General features: G+C 41.4%; 1 protein-coding gene across 3 annotated transcripts in view; it reads left to right on the forward strand.

The window, feature by feature from the left end:
* The first annotated feature begins 5,432 nt into the window (after positions 1-5,432).
* Positions 5,433-18,714, forward strand: part of SEC24C (SEC24 homolog C, COPII component) — a 42,736-nt gene continuing 29,454 nt past the window's right edge. For 2 of the 3 annotated variants that reach the window (XM_032969153.2, XM_032969155.2), the window contains exons 1-6: positions 5,433-5,542; positions 13,257-13,474; positions 15,053-15,176; positions 15,920-16,329; positions 17,764-17,946; positions 18,381-18,532. In XM_032969153.2, the coding sequence (XP_032825044.1) occupies positions 13,309-13,474; positions 15,053-15,176; positions 15,920-16,329; positions 17,764-17,946; positions 18,381-18,532 (1,035 nt within the window). In that variant the 5' untranslated portion in view covers positions 5,433-5,542; positions 13,257-13,308. Of the gene's footprint in view, positions 5,543-5,587; positions 5,606-13,256; positions 13,475-15,052; positions 15,177-15,919; positions 16,330-17,763; positions 17,947-18,380; positions 18,533-18,714 lie in introns of those variants that run through there. The other variant, XM_076073346.1, reaches the window with a different exon arrangement.

The following is an 18,714-nucleotide window of genomic DNA, read 5'->3' on the forward strand; positions in this document are numbered from 1 at the left end:
TTAGCCAATTGTTAAGAATATGTTAGCCAAACCTACACACTCGCACATACACTATCGTTAGGGACATTTCTTTAATTGCATAATCTTACCAATGACAATGAATATTGTCATTTTAAGGACTTTCCTATCGTCGTGTATTGTCACGCTACTATGAGGAGTTAGCCTATTCTTTTATTGCTCAGTTAACGTAACCATTGAGGTTTAATTGTACGGATCGATGATTAGGGCATGTGCATATTAGAGTGTTTTTAGATATTAAAGTTGCTTAACACAGAAGAGTCTGAGTGGTTCCTTCCTAAGTTCATGAATAATAATCTTAATGATCAGAACCGTATCCTGCGGCGAGTTCTGAATCCTGAGACGGTACATAATTACACTAAAACATAATCAGTAAAAGTTAAAGCGAGAATCATTGTATTATCACGATTGGTAATACACCACTAGACAACGAAGCCGAGCATCATATCACACACATCAATCACAAGAAACTCACAGAATTCACCAATAATAATACACGTAACTACACCTATTGATCATAATACAAACACACACAGTAATAATACTCCTACACACACATACATAGATCATATACATACATTTTCACGTAATACTTTAGACACATTTAATCACACATACGATTGATCATATTACACTTACACCAAATTAACATGAAAAACACACGTTTAATTATTTGTTTAATTTGCATTAATACATACATTTGCATAATTTCGTAAATTACATATTTTTTTTTTCAAAACATAATATATACAACAGTGACGAAAATTACAAGCGCAAAAAGAGATCAGAATAAAAACAGTCACGTGGGATGTGTTCAAATGAACCTACCATTAAAATTATAGACTGATCATTTCTTTGTCAGTAGGCAAACGTACAAAATCAGCAGGGGATCAAATACTTTTTTCCCTCACTGTAGCTTATCGGATTTCTCCAGGATAAATATTCTGATTCTGAAAGCGATTGCATGGTCATTGAAATGTAAGTGCCTGGGTTAAATCTCAGATATTTAGTAGACTAATTTGAAATTAACCTCATTTATAGCAATGTGTCCTGCCAAATTCTACTTAAATATCTATCACGTTTTTAAAAGACTACGTGTTTCTCTTTGTGTAACATAAAGCGTGCGACTTTATTGTTAGCTTTCTTTGCATCGTCTTTGTCAATGCCCATGTTTCTGAACCGTATGTCACAGCACATTACATTTTTCTGGTAAATTGGTGTTGCTATTCATTATAAAATTAATCTTCCAAAAAATCATACTCTCCTCCGCCTCTTTATTTTGAACCTGTCCACCTTCAATTATTGCCTGGGAGCTTGGATATGCAGTATATACATACTCTGGTTGGACGGGATCATTTACATTTCAGAAAAAAATAATACAAAGTACTGTGTACCGCTGTTTACCTGCATGTGGCCTTGATCAAAATAAAAAATAAAAACACTATTCACAACACTGAGATAAAATTACATTTTCTCCAAATTAACCTTATGGGGGACCCCGGGGTCCCATAAGCCCCCGGCTCTCGCATAAACATTAAATTATAATGTAAACAAAAACTTTGCTCTTTTCCACCAATGGGTTTGAAGGATGGTGGAAAGTGTTGTCTTGTTAATGCATTTAAAACTGAAAACTACTTACCTGCAGTACCTCTATTTAAATACACTATCGAAGAAATTATTTACACCCCTCTGTCAATCATCGTGTTTCTCAGTGTGGATTTGTGAACACACTTTGTAAACAGTACATAAAATAGTACGCGTTTTCAATGCGCTGTTCATATTATAACAAGCGCTTATACCAATGTTACTCTACAGAGTAGTGGGTCGCCGCTCCTCTTATCCGCATTAATACGAGCGGTATGTGGGGACTATGGCTTAACCGAACAAAAAACCTATCTGCACAGATGCATACAGACAAGATAAGTATTATAATCAAACAGAAGGAATTAACGGTGCAACGCATCTCATGTTAAATATCTGCAGGTAATAGGTTTACATCGATTGATTCTGGCTGCAGACATTGGTATGTCAAAAGTAATAATAGAGTAGTTTTAGTGTATTATGCATACCATTATGACAAATAAAGGACTTAGGGGCCGTCCATAAATGACGTCACGCGATTTCTGTACTCTGATGTTGTAGGAGAAAACATTTATTAAAAAGTCTATTTAATTAATTATAACGTGTTGTCTATATTTATTTAAAGTTGCGCATTTTATGTGACGTCACATTTCTCACCCCCACCCCCCCTCGTCACACATCGTCACAAATGTCTGACTCTCCCCCCCCCCCCCCCAGGTGCGTGACGTCATTCATGGGCGGTCTCTTAAGTTGTGTAGGCAGTTCGAGCAGCTGTAGATGATACTTATGATCCTGCCCATACCAGAGCATGGAGTGCATTCGCTTGTTCAGCTCTTCTGTCCATTCGTCCTCGCTGCTGCGCTTGGACACGACATGACATAACAGAATGATCCGCTAAATTTCGATTTAAAGCTTTCGTGACTGCGGGGATTCATATTCTTGGTTCTTTCGGTAAAGTCACGTAGAAGGGAACATTTTCTTGCTGTGGGTTTTCACACCTGCTTGTGTTGCAATCGAAACGTCGTGATAATTTTATTGCTTAATTTTATTATTTCCCTTCTACGTGACTTTACCGAAAGAACGAAGAATAGAACGATCCGCGCCAGGTGGGTCGCGGCGTTTATGTGCGCGGTGGGATGGAGTCGCCAAAAATAAATTGCGATTTTGACTTACGTTTATTCGGGGGCCACAACAATGTGCTTGTGCAGCAGTACCAATAGAGCATCACCAAATCGTAATAATAGGGTTTTCCCCTTTTCTCTGGCAACAAAACTGAAACTTTTTTACAAGGATTCATGTCTGCATTAACCACAATACCTGCAGTCAAAATGCAAACAAAAAACATACTATGATAATATATGCATTCTCTTTGGTTCTGTTCGGTAAAGTCACGTAGGTAAAAAATAAAATAACAAAAATCACGACGTTTCGGCCACAACACAAGTGGCCTTCATCAGGTGAAGGGACCGTGCTGTCATGAGGACAGCGTTGGAGTGAAAACAGCCAAGCCCAGGTCGCGTCCTTTAAGTTGCCTGGGAGGAAACAAAACGCTTTGACAAAGGGATTAGCATAAAAATGAGCATGATGTACATAGGAGGTACATGATGGACCATGATGGACCAGGCGCGGTGGGGACCATGACGGACCAGCAGCGGGGGGGGGGGGGGAGTGAGTGGAGTGAGAGGAGTGAGTGGAGTGAGTGGAGTGGAGTGAGTGAGTGGAGTGAGTGAGTGGAGAGAAATAAGCAGTTGTGAAAGTTTGGAATACCACTACTTGAAAAATATATTGTACCATTGAAAATTAGTTTAATGTTTGGTTTGATTTATAACATCTTTCAATGATTGTTTAATTTGAAACCATCCTCTCGGTTGAAATTGTGTCTGTGTTTGTAAATCTGAGTAGTGGTATCCCAAACTTTCACAACTGCTTATTTCTCTCCACTCACTCCACTCACTCACTCCACTCACTCACTCACTCCACTCACTCACTCCACTCACTCACTCCACTCCCCCCCGCTGCTGGTCCGTTATGGTCCCCACCGCGCCTGGTCCATCATGGTCCATCATGTACCTCCTACGTACATCATGCTCATTTTTATGCTAATCCCTTTGTCAAAGCGTTTTGTTTCCTCCCATGCAGCTTAAAGGACGCGACCTGGGCTTGGCTGTTTCCACTCCAACGCTGTCCTAATGACAGCACGGTCCCTTCACCTGATGAAGGCCATTTGTGTTGTGGCCGAAACGTCGCGATTTTTGTTATTTTATTTTTTACCTACGTGACTTTACCGAACAGAACCAAAGAGTATGGATCCTTGCAGTCACGAAAGCTTCAAATCTAGAATATATTCATTGTCCTTGAAACTAATTGGTCCACACCAAGGGACGGCTTTCTTTTGAGCCTCGACTCAACTGGTGCTCGACCACATCTGGTCGAATCCTTGTAAAAAGGTTTCAGTTTTGTTGCCAGAAAAAAGGGGAAAAACCCTATTATTACATTTTGGTACTGGCAAAGGAGGTCTAATGATGTAGACATCACCAAATCATTTGATCAAAAGTTGGTCATTCAACATTCCTATGACGGAGCTCAGTGATCCCATATGTATATTGAATTTCTTTCCCACCATACGTAGCAAACGGTGCTAATTGGGGTCGGCAACCAAAACAACAAAAGCCATTTCTTTTCCAATTCGGTAAAAACTCGAATTGAGTCGACCGAGAGAACCAGGACCGATCCAAATTAACGTCACTGGGGTTGGCCGTGAGTGGGAATCGAACTCGGGTCGCTAGGTTCGTAGTGCAGCGCACTAACTACTAAAACGACTGCTCCCCACACATTACTTTACAATCAACAACCACGTGCGTTGACTGCACGTGCTCGCCTCTCCAAACCACGTGCCTCGTCGCCTCGTGACGTCACAAAAACTACCCCGGGGTCACGTGTCTTCCGCGAGCGCGCGCAGCCGGTTGCGTCACGTGGGGGTGGTGAGGTAAGGATGAGAAGAAGATCGGGCTCCCGACGAAATCACCGATCACAGATTTGACCCCCCCATATATGGGAGTAAGTTGGCGTGGCGTTAGCCGATCGGGTGTGTCTTTACCCATATATGGTCTTGTGAATCACAGTTCGGCTCAGTCAATCCGGCACCCAGCTCAACACAGCGATTAACTCGCAAATAACGATTAACCTGATATTTTTCACGTTTATTATATTTATTTTCCCGTTTTTATTTGAATGAGGAACATTATATTCTGATGTCCGGTCACGTGGGTCCGACACGTCGCGCGGGGCAAGTGACGCTCCGAACCGGATCACGTGGCCCCGCCCCCACCACGTTCACGTCGCCCCAGGCCACGTGGTAGCCGTTCCGGTCACGTGGTGCCCACCCATAGAAATCACGTGACTCAATTCCCCCTCCCCCCACCGGCTTTTCCAGGTCACGTGGTCCAACTCGCGCAAAGTCCAATTCGGGGTTAACCGTCGATGCACGAATCGTAGTCGTGTTTCCATTTCCTAATTTATTTCACAATTCGATTCCTGCGCTATAGCTTTATTGCACTTTGCAATCCATACTACATTACTGTATTGTGGATGATCTGCAGTGGCATAAAAAACCTGCAAACGTAGCATAAGTCGGAAATTGTAGATTCTTACGCGGAATAATTCCCATGTCTGAATCGACAGCGAAGTTGTCCAACAACAATTAAGCTGAATCGATTCAGCAGCGAGCGCCGACGTGTTGGTTTACCGCGCGCATGCGCAGTCTCCCATAGTAGCCCCCCGCTCCGCTCGTATCCTCACCAACCCCTCCCTCTCGCTGGCGCTTGCCCCTCCCCTTATCTTGTGACCACGCCCCGTAACCTCTGGCCCCGCCCTCGGCCCAGGGAGACGTGGCACTCGCTACTGCAGGGCGACGAGGCGGCAGAGGCTCGGCGCGAGCGTGCAGGTGAAGGCTCTCCTCATTTCACCTCGTCTACGCTCCGTACATCCTCCGTCTCTATCGCGTTCAGTGCGTCTCTTATATCTCAGTTCCCTCGCGTTTTCTTCAACACGGGGGAGGGAGGCTGTACTTCTTTAGGCTGTGATGGTGGCTGTGGTAAAGGCCTTTGCCTGACGGGAGGCCGGGTTCCTTATAGTACTTGTAGTGGGATGGGTTTGTTTGTTTGTTTTGTTTGCTATTTGTTTTGTTTAGTGGTGGTGATGTTGTAGTTGTTTACACCTTTGAGTTTGTGAAAGGAGCGATGTCGGAGGAAATAATGGGGAACCGGCAGTGGTGACGTTGAAGGCTTAGTGATGGTGGTGTGGTGATGGTTGTGGTTGCGGATGTAATGGTGGCGCGGGTGCTATTTGATGCTGCTGCTGGTGGTGGTGGTCATTGTTTTCTTAATCGATAGTGGTGATGCTGTTGACGTTGGCAAGTGATCATAATTGTAGTTGTGGTGGCTGTGATGATTGTGGTGGTGGTGGTGGTGAAAGTTAATGCGATGGTTGTGGCGGTGGTGATTGTGGAGTTTATGAAACCGGCGCTAATTGTTTTCTTTATTAATAGAGGGATAGTGACGTTGGTGATTAAACTGGTTTTGGTGGGGTTGTTATTTTATAATTGTGGTAGTATTTTTTTATACTAGTTAATTGATAGTGGTTATGGTAATAGTTATGCTGTTTTTGACGGTGATTGTTTTTTGGTGGTAGTGATATTTGCGATTGAGATGATTTGATGGTGGTGATTATATGATGGTGTTGACAATGATATTGTTATTTGAAGATGGTGTTGATGACGTTATTGTTCATTAATTGTTATTTGATTATTAGATTGAATATGGCTGGTGGTATGTAAGTTATGGGTAACGACCCAAAGGCTATTATGAATATTATGGTGGCGGTGATTGATGGTGTTGATGATTATTACATTGCTGGTTATGATAGTATAGGTTGTGATATTTACAGTAATTGTATTTCTGGTGGTGATAATGCCCAAGATGATTATTGTGATTCATAGTTATAGTGATAATTCTGATATTGATAAGTATGAGTTTAATATTAATGAATATTGATCATGCCAATTCGTTAAGGCTTATCCTGGTGATAAAAAAATATCTTAATTGATGGTGATGATGATCATCATGACAAAGCTGTCATTAGCAATACTGTACACTTTATTCAAATATCCATAATAGAGGTTTTTGGGTTAGATCGCGTAAATATAAATGTATGGTTAAACCTGCCACCACCCAACACAGCCAATTAGTCAGGTTTGTCACATAAACAAAACTTCCAATGTGTTACTAGTATGGCAAACTGGTGAGTTGGGAAGTAAACTATTTAACGACAAAACCTCATGGATCATATTTGTCGCGAAAGCCTAGTTAAATTGTATTCATATAGATGGTATTAAGATGATGGTGTGGATGATGTTTTATAAGATGGTTCAATATGTACATAAATGTGACTTTATTAAATTTTATTGTAATATTTGATTGTTTTGTGTGCAAGTGTAGTGGACATTGATCTGTCAATTTATATCGGTGTTATTTTCTAAACACAACAAACGTAATTGTATCCCATTAATGCATGGCTGTATAAAGTGTAACGTGAAACGTCTGTTTTTTTGTTGGACTACAAGCCCAGTGAGGATTCACTTTACAGGCTGACTTAATACTTTGCTCTAACCCAATTCCTTATATACTATTAACCATAACATATAACCCCAATCCTGCCTCAGGTCATAACGTGACCCCAAATTTCATTCGTAGCTTTGTAGTCGAGTCCAAAACAGTTAGTGTCTTCCTGCTCAAATGTGTGGAGCAGTTTCTCGTGCTCGTTAGCGGTCTGCATGCATGGTTGAAATATAATATGATGGTGAGATCATTACTAATCTTCTATCATTGTATAATCCCAACCATACACGTAATTTTACGTTTTATTTAGACCCCAGCCTGTGCTTAACGGATCCATTGCTGCCCTGCCATTTCCTGGCCACCTCAGAGCCCAAGCCTACAACGTTTGCTTTTCTCAGCTTGTTTCCCATACTCACCGGGCTCCCGGACTCCATCCTGTTCGCTTTCCATAATCTGAAATTGGGTGCATTTTGGGAGATTTTGTCATAGGCCACTGTAGTAATTAACCCAGATAGTCCACTCCGTTGTATTAACCATAACCCTAGCCCTTAAGTCAAAATCATGTCACCGGCTTGCTTAAGAAGTCAACTTAAACCTAACACTTATCAGGATTGGTGTGTCGTCAATATTCATGCCACGTAGCATGCTCTTAAAGTATTTTCTAGCGTAACGTGGATTGTACTATCAGAAATATTTTAATTAACTGCAGTGGTGTCAGTTGGCCAGACATAGTTGCCCTACTATGTTGTGGAATATTATACAGTACTGATGGTAGCTATTGCTCGATATACACCAACAATAATAATGGATAACTCGCAAAACAGTAAACTCAAGCGTGCGCATTTGCTGCAGTGTCAACTGCAGTGTCTCAACAGCTGCTAGAGATAAATGAGCAGTATTTAGGGCATAATGACTGTTAAGGTAAGAAATGCTTAGACCAGTTGAAGATGTTTGGTTTTAAATCATATGAAAATTAGCATGTTAATATGTGCAGGGGGTTAGAAAATGTTAAGACCTGGTTATTTATCTCAAAGGGAGCAGGTTAAGATGTGCAAGGTTTAACAGTTTAAGCAAATTAAAACGTGCAGGGTTTAGACCAGATTAAGATGTGTAGAATTTAGATGACAGTAAGCACGTTGAAATAAAATGTGCACACTGTAGACCAGATTGAGGCGAGTAGGTTGGGGTAAGCGAGGTTGAGAGCAGCTCTGTAGAGAGTAGAATGCTCCTTCGGCTAAGAACAGCAGCAGCAGCAGCCACGTGTACAGACTTCACTGCCCGAGACGTCACGAAGGGGGAGCATTGAGTGCTTGTAAGAAAATAGGCAGGACTGCAGCTGTGCTCCCTGGATGGAAGGGCTTTATCCTCTCTATAGTTGCTACTCTGGCCCTATGTTTGTGACACGCATTTTATATGATGAGGTTACAGACTATCATTTAGGCAGCTCTGTAGCCCACTCGTGCATTTGCTGCCAAACTAATTATCATGGGTGGAAAGGTTTGAGTCCTATGAGTAAAAAAACCAGTCTCCCTCTTTCTGGATATCTGTGAAAAAGAGCTCGTGGGATTTCTCTAGAAGAAAGAAAGATTCTAATTCTCAAATGAGCAATGGGACAGCATTCATCTCCAGCATTAGTTAACATTCCATATTCCCATAACAGCCACTGTTGATTACTACCGACTACAGAATATTTTCTGCTGAGAATACCTTAAAGAACGTGTGATGTCTTAACACATGATCAGGTTGTTGTGGTGGGACTGGTCTAGTGAAACAACAACAATCCACAGTTGTGCTGGCAAATAGCTGAAGTCTGATTTCTTCTAACAATGTTTCAGGCACCAACAGTGTGTATATGCTTTGAATAAAATTTATGATTTTTTTTTAAAGATGTACGTTACATAGTTTTGGACTTGGTATGGAATGAAGGCTGCATTGCTTGGAGTGCTGGTGTGTGGTTTGGATGCTGAGCGGCTGTGGGCTGTATTGGATTTACTTTGAGCTGGAAGATTTTTTTTCTTAAGCTGTAACCAATTCTGTTGTTAAATCTTGAAGCCACATTTAAAGCAATGTTTAACCACTTATCCAACCGATAGGTTATTAATATTTCTGTCAGTTGAGTTTTCTTAATATAAGGTGAGCTATCCTGGATATTCAAGATGCGTAATTTTTGTTCCATGAGAGATCTTGTTATGTAATATAATTGTATCATTTTAAAAGTTGTATTTTTGGCTGCGACATGGACACAAAGTAGTCTGTTCTTATGAATGATCTAAAGTATAATTTCTCCATGTCCACTACCTTAGTGCACACTTGGTTAAATTAAAACAGAAATTTCAAACAAATTACTCACTAAATTTCGTTCTAAAGCTTTCTTGACTCCAGGGATTCATATTCTTGGTTCTTTCGGTAAAGTCACGTAGAAGGGAAATGATAATTTAAAAAACGTCGTGAGAATTTTATTGTTTATTTTTTTATTATTTTATTATTTCCCTTCTTCGTGACTTTACCGAAAGAACCAAGAGTATAAATTACTCACTGGTAAAGATATTTTGTCTTTAAAATTCAAGAAATTGGCACAATTCAGGCTCATGATTGAGTTTGAGAATAGGTTTTTGTTTTTAATGTAGTGCATTATAGCACCTTCAGTAGCTATGGGGTAATGTTAACTAATTGCATGCAAAGTATATGACTCGAAAATCATATATTCTTATGCTCACAATTAATTGTCTTTATTGTATGCATGAGAATCACGTGGATGAAGTTTAACCTTTAACCAAATGCAAACTGGATCACTGACAAAACTTTGACCAAGTATCAATCTCAATGACTTTTCCATAGGGAAATATGTTTGCATGTACACTAATAGGCAGTAATTGAGCTGTTATAGTTGACTGTCTATGCTACTTGGTATGAGTGTAACAATCCTTGAATCAATTGATATGAAACATTTAAGATCACTATGTGCATCCAATTACACGTGTCAAAATTTGTTAGATTTTTGTAAATTATATTCAGATTATTTAGGCGAATTGGGAGGACAGAATTGTACAAAAGAGAAAGAAAAACATGAAAATTTACAAATGGGGAAATATAAGCAAGACACTGAAATATTGATTTGAATTGTCCCCGATTTATAACAATGCATCGAACTACCATCGGGAGTTGATAGGTGGGAATTTGTTATACCCCTACTTAGCCCACTAAACTCAATTAGGCTACCAAAATAGTTGAATAATTGTTTTTGTTTTGCCTGTTTGTGGGTGCTTTATTGTAGGTGAAATTGGCAGGTGTCATTTTGCTAAGATAAGTCTATCGGTGGGGGGAAAGAGTGGAGACTAGCTTTAATTGTAACCCTGTGTGACCAGCGCGGATGATTGGAACAGATGCCCCCTTGAATGGCGCAGACCCCACCTCCTCCGCGGTGGCATCAGCGCGATGAGTGGCGCGTACTTTAACCTTTACCTTCTACTTGCACTTTTAAAACATTGCGGTTGCCTTGAAATGTACACGTATAAGCCATGGCCCAGCTCTGCTCTTGCATCAAGGGGACACTTTCATCATTGTATATGGTGAGGGCTGCTCTCAAGTCTGTACTACGTGTCATTTCTGGGTTTGTTTTCTCTACAAATCCTTTCAGCCACTTCTCTCGACTTTGACAGCTTTGCTATTCTATGAATCATTTTTACTCGTTAAAGCTTGGGGAAAATTATTGGCTGCTTATTTATGTTGGGAGTTATGTTGGTTTGTGAAAAATATAAAAACTTGCACAAATTATATCCTGAGAAACATCAGTAATGGTAAGTTAATTTAACAAAACCCTTGTTTTAATAAATAGTGTAATAGTTTAACAAATTTGTAATGGACCTATCACGTTATATAAGAGTGGATTACAGTATTGTGGACATGTCATGTTGTATTGCGCAGTTTTAATGTCATAAGGGAAATTACCATGAACACATTTACTCGGTGATAATGGATGGACACATGTTTAGGGTTTTTTAAATCCAAACTTTATTGAGGCTGAGTAGTTTCCTAGCAAAAACTGGTAGCGAAGAAAGGAGATGATTGCTTATAACATTAATTTAATTGTATATAGCGTAATTCATGCAATTGGCATCCTGCAACGCTTATAAAGAGTTTCCATAAATAAGACATGTAGAAAGTAGTTCCCATTGTTCTATATACATGTTGTCTGGTGAATGGAGGAATATCAGGAGTCCAACCTAGCTAATGAGGTTGGAATATATAGGGGTTTAAGCTGTCACTTAAGGTTGGAGGTTTCTATACAGCCACTTCCCCATGGATTTTGTGACACAGGTGTTTCATCATGACGCTGTAGAGCATTTTGGTCTTCCAGTTTGCGAGTGAGGGTAGGGAATGGCATTTTTTAAAATCTAAAATGAATAGTTGAGCAATGACGGAGAACATGAAGGTGATGTGTTTTAAGGTGTGGCTGAGGGTGGTCATCGAAAAGGAATGGGAATGTATATTAAAAAAAATTGTGTGTGTGTTGGTTAAGTCGTGTGTTTGCTCGGCACCGATTGCCATTGGCAAAAAACTACTTGTTTTGTCGCCCTGACACGTGCTATTCACATATGATGCGTGCTTCTTGTCCAAAATGTTTTGAGTTTTTTGCAGTGGCTGTTTCCATTGGAATGCACCACCTAAACTGTGGACTGCCTGCGGCCTAGTTTCTACGCTTACTATTTGAATTGGTAGTTTTTGAACCAGAAGAGGACCTATTGAGACATTGTGGGTTTTCATGCAAAGTAAAATGTACTGGGAGACATACTTATGACATGGAGCAGCTTAAAAATGGTAGTGTACAAATGACAATCCACCAGCATGAAAAACATTGTGTCGATGTCCAAAATAAACAGAAGTATTGTTACTTAATATATTTCTGATGTGCCTCACTTAGTAGAGCAGCAGGGTCAGCAGCTATATGTTTGTGAATTCAAATCCAGGCCCAGGGTTGGATGATTCCCAATATTTCTCAGGGGTGACAATACTTGGTGGTACATTAAGGTAGGTATTGGCAACCAAGGAACTTTACTCTAATTTACGTACCCAACCAGCTGAGTCAGCAGTGCTGTTATGCAACTCATGATGCCGTTCTCTGTGGTCTGTACTTTAGTGGCTAATTTAGCACTCCTTTGCACCTTACAGAGTTGACAATTAAACAGCTTGTGCAAGAATGGTAACCTTGATGAAGATGCTGATAGTAGTGGCATAAATGAACACAAACATGTACTTGAATTAAGTTTCTGAATATCCTCATGGACAGTGGGCTCACCCTTGAGCCAGTTTGCACATGCTTTCAGGTCAGATTCCTACATCTTCTATGTATGTGTACATAGTCCCTTGCTTGTACAGATCCCAAACTTTTGTAATACCATAAGTGTTTGAGTTTATATTCACATAGGAAATGCTCACTGAATCTGAAGTTTTTGTGAAAGTCTTGGTTTGAATGTTTGGTTAATGCCTCTTCGAGTATTTTTGTATTTCAGGAAGGCATAATTGGAAAACCAATTGAATTAAATTGCAAAACATTGTCAGAATAATACTGGTAAACAGCAGTTGAAATGTCTATTGGTAATCAAGCAAAATAATAATCACTCTCCTTTGTGCGCCGGTCATCATAGCCTGACATGTAGTGACCCCCACCTTGCACCGCCGGGATGACGGTGCTCCCCCACTTTTAAATGAGGTAAAGGGACTCCTGTGTGGGTGCAGAAAAACTAGATTGCCCAATGTCAACACATTTATGTCACATTAGTGTGACTTTACATTTTTCTTAATTCTTCAAAAACTTTAGTTTCATAGCCTGTGATGCATTGCTGTGGTGTGTACCTGCAAAACAACAACAGTTTATTTTGCTTGGGATTTTATTTCAAGAATGTCTGACTAAGTCTTTTGTTAAGCCAAGGAAATCACCATTTGAAGCATGTGTGTTTATGATGTGGAATGATCGAATTCATTGATGCATTTTTAATCATGAGCCAGCGCTCACAACATTTTCCTATTGTCGTATTCCCACAGGCATAGTTCCTTCAGGTGTGGACGTCTTCTGGGGATGTGCAAGTGCTGAGCCATGAATCAGCAAGGACACGCGTCTGCCCCAGCGTATGGGCCTCCCCAGTCGGGCTACGGGCAGTATCACGCTCCCTATGGTCCCCAATACCAGCAGGCCCCACAGGGCATCCACAATGGGCCGCCCCAGCAAGGCTATGGGGGACCACCGCCTGTGTCGGCATCTGGTGAGTGTGGAGCGGTTTGCATTTCTACTTCCTCTTAATTAAAGGAACTCTTCGAAGGACGGATTTGATTTTGATTGTCACATGTGTGGTTTTGCGTTCGTGTTCTGCGTGCATGTGAGTTCACGTGCGTGTGTGTTCATGTGTATAAGTGGGGAGCGGTAGTGTAGCGGTTAGTGTTCTGCGCTATAAACCCGGCGACCCGGGTCTGATTCCCGCTCACGGCCAAAGCCGGTGACGATTATCTGAACTGGTCGTGGGCTTCCCCCTAGGTGCAGTGTGTAAACATTGGCATTAGGGAGACAAAGGCGGCCGGGCTTGGTGTTGGCCACTCACCCTCTCGTTTGCCGTGCCGGCCTTGATAGGTGCTCACTAACAGCACTTGCCCCAACAGTATGCTAAGGCTATACGGGGGAGCTTTTTTTGTTTTTGTGTATATGCCACTGCTTCTTAACATCACTGATATCAGCAGTCTGTATTGCAATATAAAAAATCTTTGTATCTCTTTTTATATGTAGATAGTGGCTATTTGGCATGGTGTAAAAGTTATTTTACCCATTTTCATCAACTCTAATTATGTGGGCATCAACTTTTAATAGTTTCACGCTGGAAGTGCGTTTTCAATACGGCTCATAATTAAGGTCATTGGGTGGTCATAGAGTGAACAAACCAAATGATTGGCCATTTGATTTTATAAAATTTCTATCTCTTTAATTTAATGTGCCTAAAAAGTACTTGAGTATTTTTTGGATATCATCTCCGTTGTATGAATTCAATAATTTGAGTTACACTTGTAGGCTTTTAGTTTATCAGTCATAATGCCTCCATTCAAAAATGAGCTCGAGGCCAGCATTCTATTATATGGGCTGAGCCAGGGCTGGAACATTCACATTCCTATGGCAAGGGTCTTTCTCTTCATAACACAGCCACTGATTTGCCATAGAGGGTATTAATTTTAGTGAACCTGAATGAACGATGTGCTGGGCTGACATCTGGCTTACCTTTGAGCTGTGTGGTGGCTTGGAGGTGGCAGTACAGAACTGGATTCCAGAATCTGTCTTTATGATGTCAAGCGTGTTTTATCCTTTCTCTGGATGAACGGTTTTTTTCCGCACATGAAGCCAAACAAGTATGAATGGAATTGTCCAAGCATTGCAATGCAGGACTGATTAATAAAGTGTCTTGAGACTTAGTAAAGATTTTATTGTTCAATCAAGACATAGTTATATTGTATTATCATAAGGAAACTTCCGCCCTTTTGATTGTGAGTTAAGCGCTTTCACCTCACAGCTCCGCCTAACCAGTTCTGACTTTTTTCACATTTTCTTGCTGTGGTTTTCACACCTGATGATGATTGCTTGTGTTGCAGTCGAAACGTCGTGAGAATTTTATTGTTTTATATTTTTATTATTTTATTGTTTCCCTTCTACGTGACTTTACCGAAAGAACCAAGAATATGAATCCCTGCAGTCACGAAAGCTTTAAATCAAAAGTTCTGACTTTGTTTTCGATTAGACATCTCGTATGTATGTTAAGCAGTGTGAGTGGGAGTAATGTTGCTCATCCCTTGTTGTTGCACAGGAGCCATGAAGCCTGGCATGGGCCCTCCACCGCCCATGGACCCGTCTGCACCCCCACCAGGACCCCAGACTGGATATAACCAGTTCTCGCAAGGGGACGTTCAGAACGGGCCCTCCGGGCAAAGGTGAGCTGCCACCCACGCCTGATAACAGACTTGAGACTCAATGAGGATTTCTTAGATGAAGAGCATTTTTATTTACTCGTGTCATCTTCATTTACACGTATGGAAGGTAGTTCTTATATTTTGATTTGGCTTGCATTTTGGTATGGTCGTCTTTTCTCTGTAGCCAATGAAATAAGTATTACTTGGAGGGAAATCAACAGTGCTGTGTTATGTAGAAACTAGCTCCCATTTTGGAAATGTGCAATTTCTACTGCTGTCTCGGGGGACAGTCTTTTGTGATATTGGTGGTTGCCAACAAAAGCATGAAATCACAGTTTACAAGATAACATGTTTTTGGTGTGTATGTTGTTGAATACCTGAGCTTTAACCCAGATATGCAGAAATTATTTTTTGTTGCTCCTGTCATGACTATTTTCCACCTAAATACCGTTTCTGCAGAAGTTAACAGTGGTCATCTGATTGAGAGACTGGGCCCCATCATGGAAAAGTGGAATTTTCATCTCTGGCTTAACACCGCAAATAGAAATGATCATTGAAGCAGATGACATTCTTGGCTAGATTCATTTGTTGTTGAATGTTTGTTTTCCCACATTTTTTTAACCAAAACTATACTTGAATGTTTCCATTACCACCAGTGAAGCAAACCGCCTCGACGCTTGCCTGTAAGTTGTGTCGGACCTGAGCTACAACGTTGTCTATGTTAATGACAGTCATTGTTTCCCTTTTTTATTTTGTACCCGCAGACCTCCCATATCGCAGGCGTTCATCCCTCCTGGGGGAGCATCGCCCCCCCCCATGCAACCCTACCAGCAGCCGGCATATCAGAATGCAGGGCCACCCCTAAGTAATCAGCAACCAGCCTATCAGAACGCGGGGCCACCCTTGACACATCAGCAACAGCCAGCCTATCAAAACGCAGGGCCTCCTCCAACTGCCCATCAGCCAGCCTATCAAAACACAGGACCCCCTCCAAATGTCCATCAGCCGGCCTATCAGAATGCAGGACCCCCACTCTCGACCCACCAGCAACAGCCACCCTATCAGAATGCGGGTCCTCCGACAGGACCTCAGCAGCTGACCAATCAGATGGGGGCAATGACACTGGGTGGAGGAGCAACCCAGTTCCAAGGGCCCCCTGGCTCAACTCCATATGGTAAGTTTACCACTGAGCCCAAATCCGTGTAGACGATGCATTGACTGTCCTAAGTGTATTGACTAACATCACACACATTGTCCCTGCTTGGCCCCGAATCGGATTCGGATGCCTTGGGAAACCAGTGTAACATAGTGCAAGTAGAAAACCACCAGTACCGTGAGAGCCCTATGCTGGCTTGGCTCGGCTCGGATGTGCTAGTGGAAATTTGGAATCGGCTGTTTGTGCTTATAATTTTACCACTTACTGCTGTTAACTGTGTTAAGCTCATCTCTGTATAAGTTAACTTTTACAGTCCCTTTAGTGTCTTTCATTGATGAACAAAGGAACAATTTGCATGCTTGTTGCAACTACTTTAGTTGACCTCCTTCCATCCCACAGGAAAAATTGGCTATGATGTGACATTATCCAATACAGGGAATTGTGATAGAGTATTGATGGTAATTTTATTTTCTCGAAGAGAGACGTAATTTTGCCATTTGACATAAATATATTAAACTCTATGCTTACAAGCAGAAAAAAACGAAATGTTGGCCCCCAATAATTGGTTAATAGTCCATAATAAAGGTTTTTTTGGGTTAGATCACGTAAATATATAAATGTGTCGTTAAACCCGCCACCACCAACTAGTAAGGGTTGTCACGTAAACAGAACGTGCCAATTCGTCACTAGTACAGCACGCCGGTGTGTTGGAGAGCCAAGCCACAACATTTACAATTAGATTGTTAGATTGTGACGAATTGGCATGTTCTGTTTATGTGACAACCCTTACGAGTTGGCTGTGTCGGGTGGTGGTGGGTTTAACGACACATTTACGCGATCTAACCCAAAAAACCTCTTATGGATGATATTGGTCGCAAAAGCCTACGTGTTAAATTGGTTTATAGGTTGGTTGATTGACTCAAATGGCTGGGACAGCATACATTTCTCAACCACTTTGTCTTGTGTTGTATACTTAAAAATGTACCATGCCAATTATCGTAAACCAAGTAATCTGCCCACGGTGGGGTGTGACGCTAAAACTGACAATAATGATTGTCTGACATTCATCCTCATATGGAGCCATAGACATAATAGGATTGCTGGAGTTATATTTAACAACAAGGGCAACTCTTCTATTTCTTGCTCTCTGTTCTAACCAAGACTCTCATCTGAACCCTGTTTATCATACGTAGTGAGGAATTACAACACAACATGAAATTATATACTGTATACCGTTTTATCATTTACTGCATCCTAACTAAGTTTGGAAACAAAATGAAGGACTTGAAAATGTGCTGATCTTGAATGGGATGCAGTTTTTACGATGGTGTATTTTTGTTTTGGTTTAAACTATTTTTCACTCCCATTTTAATCTAATTAACATGCTATCAAAATGTTAATTATAGTATTACCTTTCCTACATTTCATCTGCTGGTGTCTTGTTTTTGGCAGGAGCTCAGCCACCCCCCACCTCACTTGGAGGACAGCAGCAATATGGGGGGCCTTCTCTGCCCATGGCTGGTGCCCATGGCTTGCCTCCCATGCCCCCCACTGGGCCCACAGGTGCCATCCCTGGAATGCAGCCCCAGGGTGGGCCTGGACCAGGCCAGCACGGATACCCACCCCAGCAGAATGGTTTGTCATGGTCACAAAGCATCCCTTTGCTCAAAGCAACATTTGAGTGGCAGTGATTTGCAATGGCAACCCTGAGTCATGGGTGGATATTGTAAATTAACTTGAAAGAAGTAATTCTTCCACTATGAAGTTGCAACAATAGATTATTGATTTTGTCTGTGCAGAACTTCACGTGTTACTCAGTCATAAGCTCAATGATTTTCTCCGAGCACAGCGGTTTGCTCCCACGTGAAACCCACGGCATTGGTGAAATATCCTTATGTGTACACAACTTACATAGGAATTATATGAGTCGCAACACTGATTTGAAAATGTTATATTGAACATTGATGGTCCCCCCACTTGTTTTAAAGTTAAATGTAAAACTTTCGTTTCTAGGGAACATCACGGACTGTAACGTGTTGGGCATTTGTGGACTATTTTTTTTTTCTCAGGTGCATATGGCGGGCAGCCTCGGGCTCCTCAGCCTGGCTATCATGGCAGCTACCCCGCTCAGCAGCCAAACTTCGGTCCAGCGCCACACGGATCGGGCCCCCAGCAGCCACCAGGACCACGCCGCCTCGACCCCGACTCCATCCCAAGCCCGGTAGGTGTGGAGCTTAATGCTGTCTTGCTGTCAAGCTATATATGTAGCTTTTTAATTCATAAGAGTGCTTCCCGAAAATATATTTAAAACTAAATGACATTTTACATGGTGGTTATTGTGCGATTGCGCATCAATTGATGGAAAGTAATCGACAGACCTCTTGGGGCCGTTTAATTTAAAGA

The sequence above is a fragment of the Petromyzon marinus genome, chromosome 41 (assembly GCF_048934315.1).
Source record: "Petromyzon marinus isolate PM22_M1 ecotype Great Lakes invasive population chromosome 41, UKy_Petmar_22M1.pri1.0, whole genome shotgun sequence".
Taxonomy (NCBI): Eukaryota; Metazoa; Chordata; class Hyperoartia; order Petromyzontiformes; family Petromyzontidae; genus Petromyzon; species Petromyzon marinus.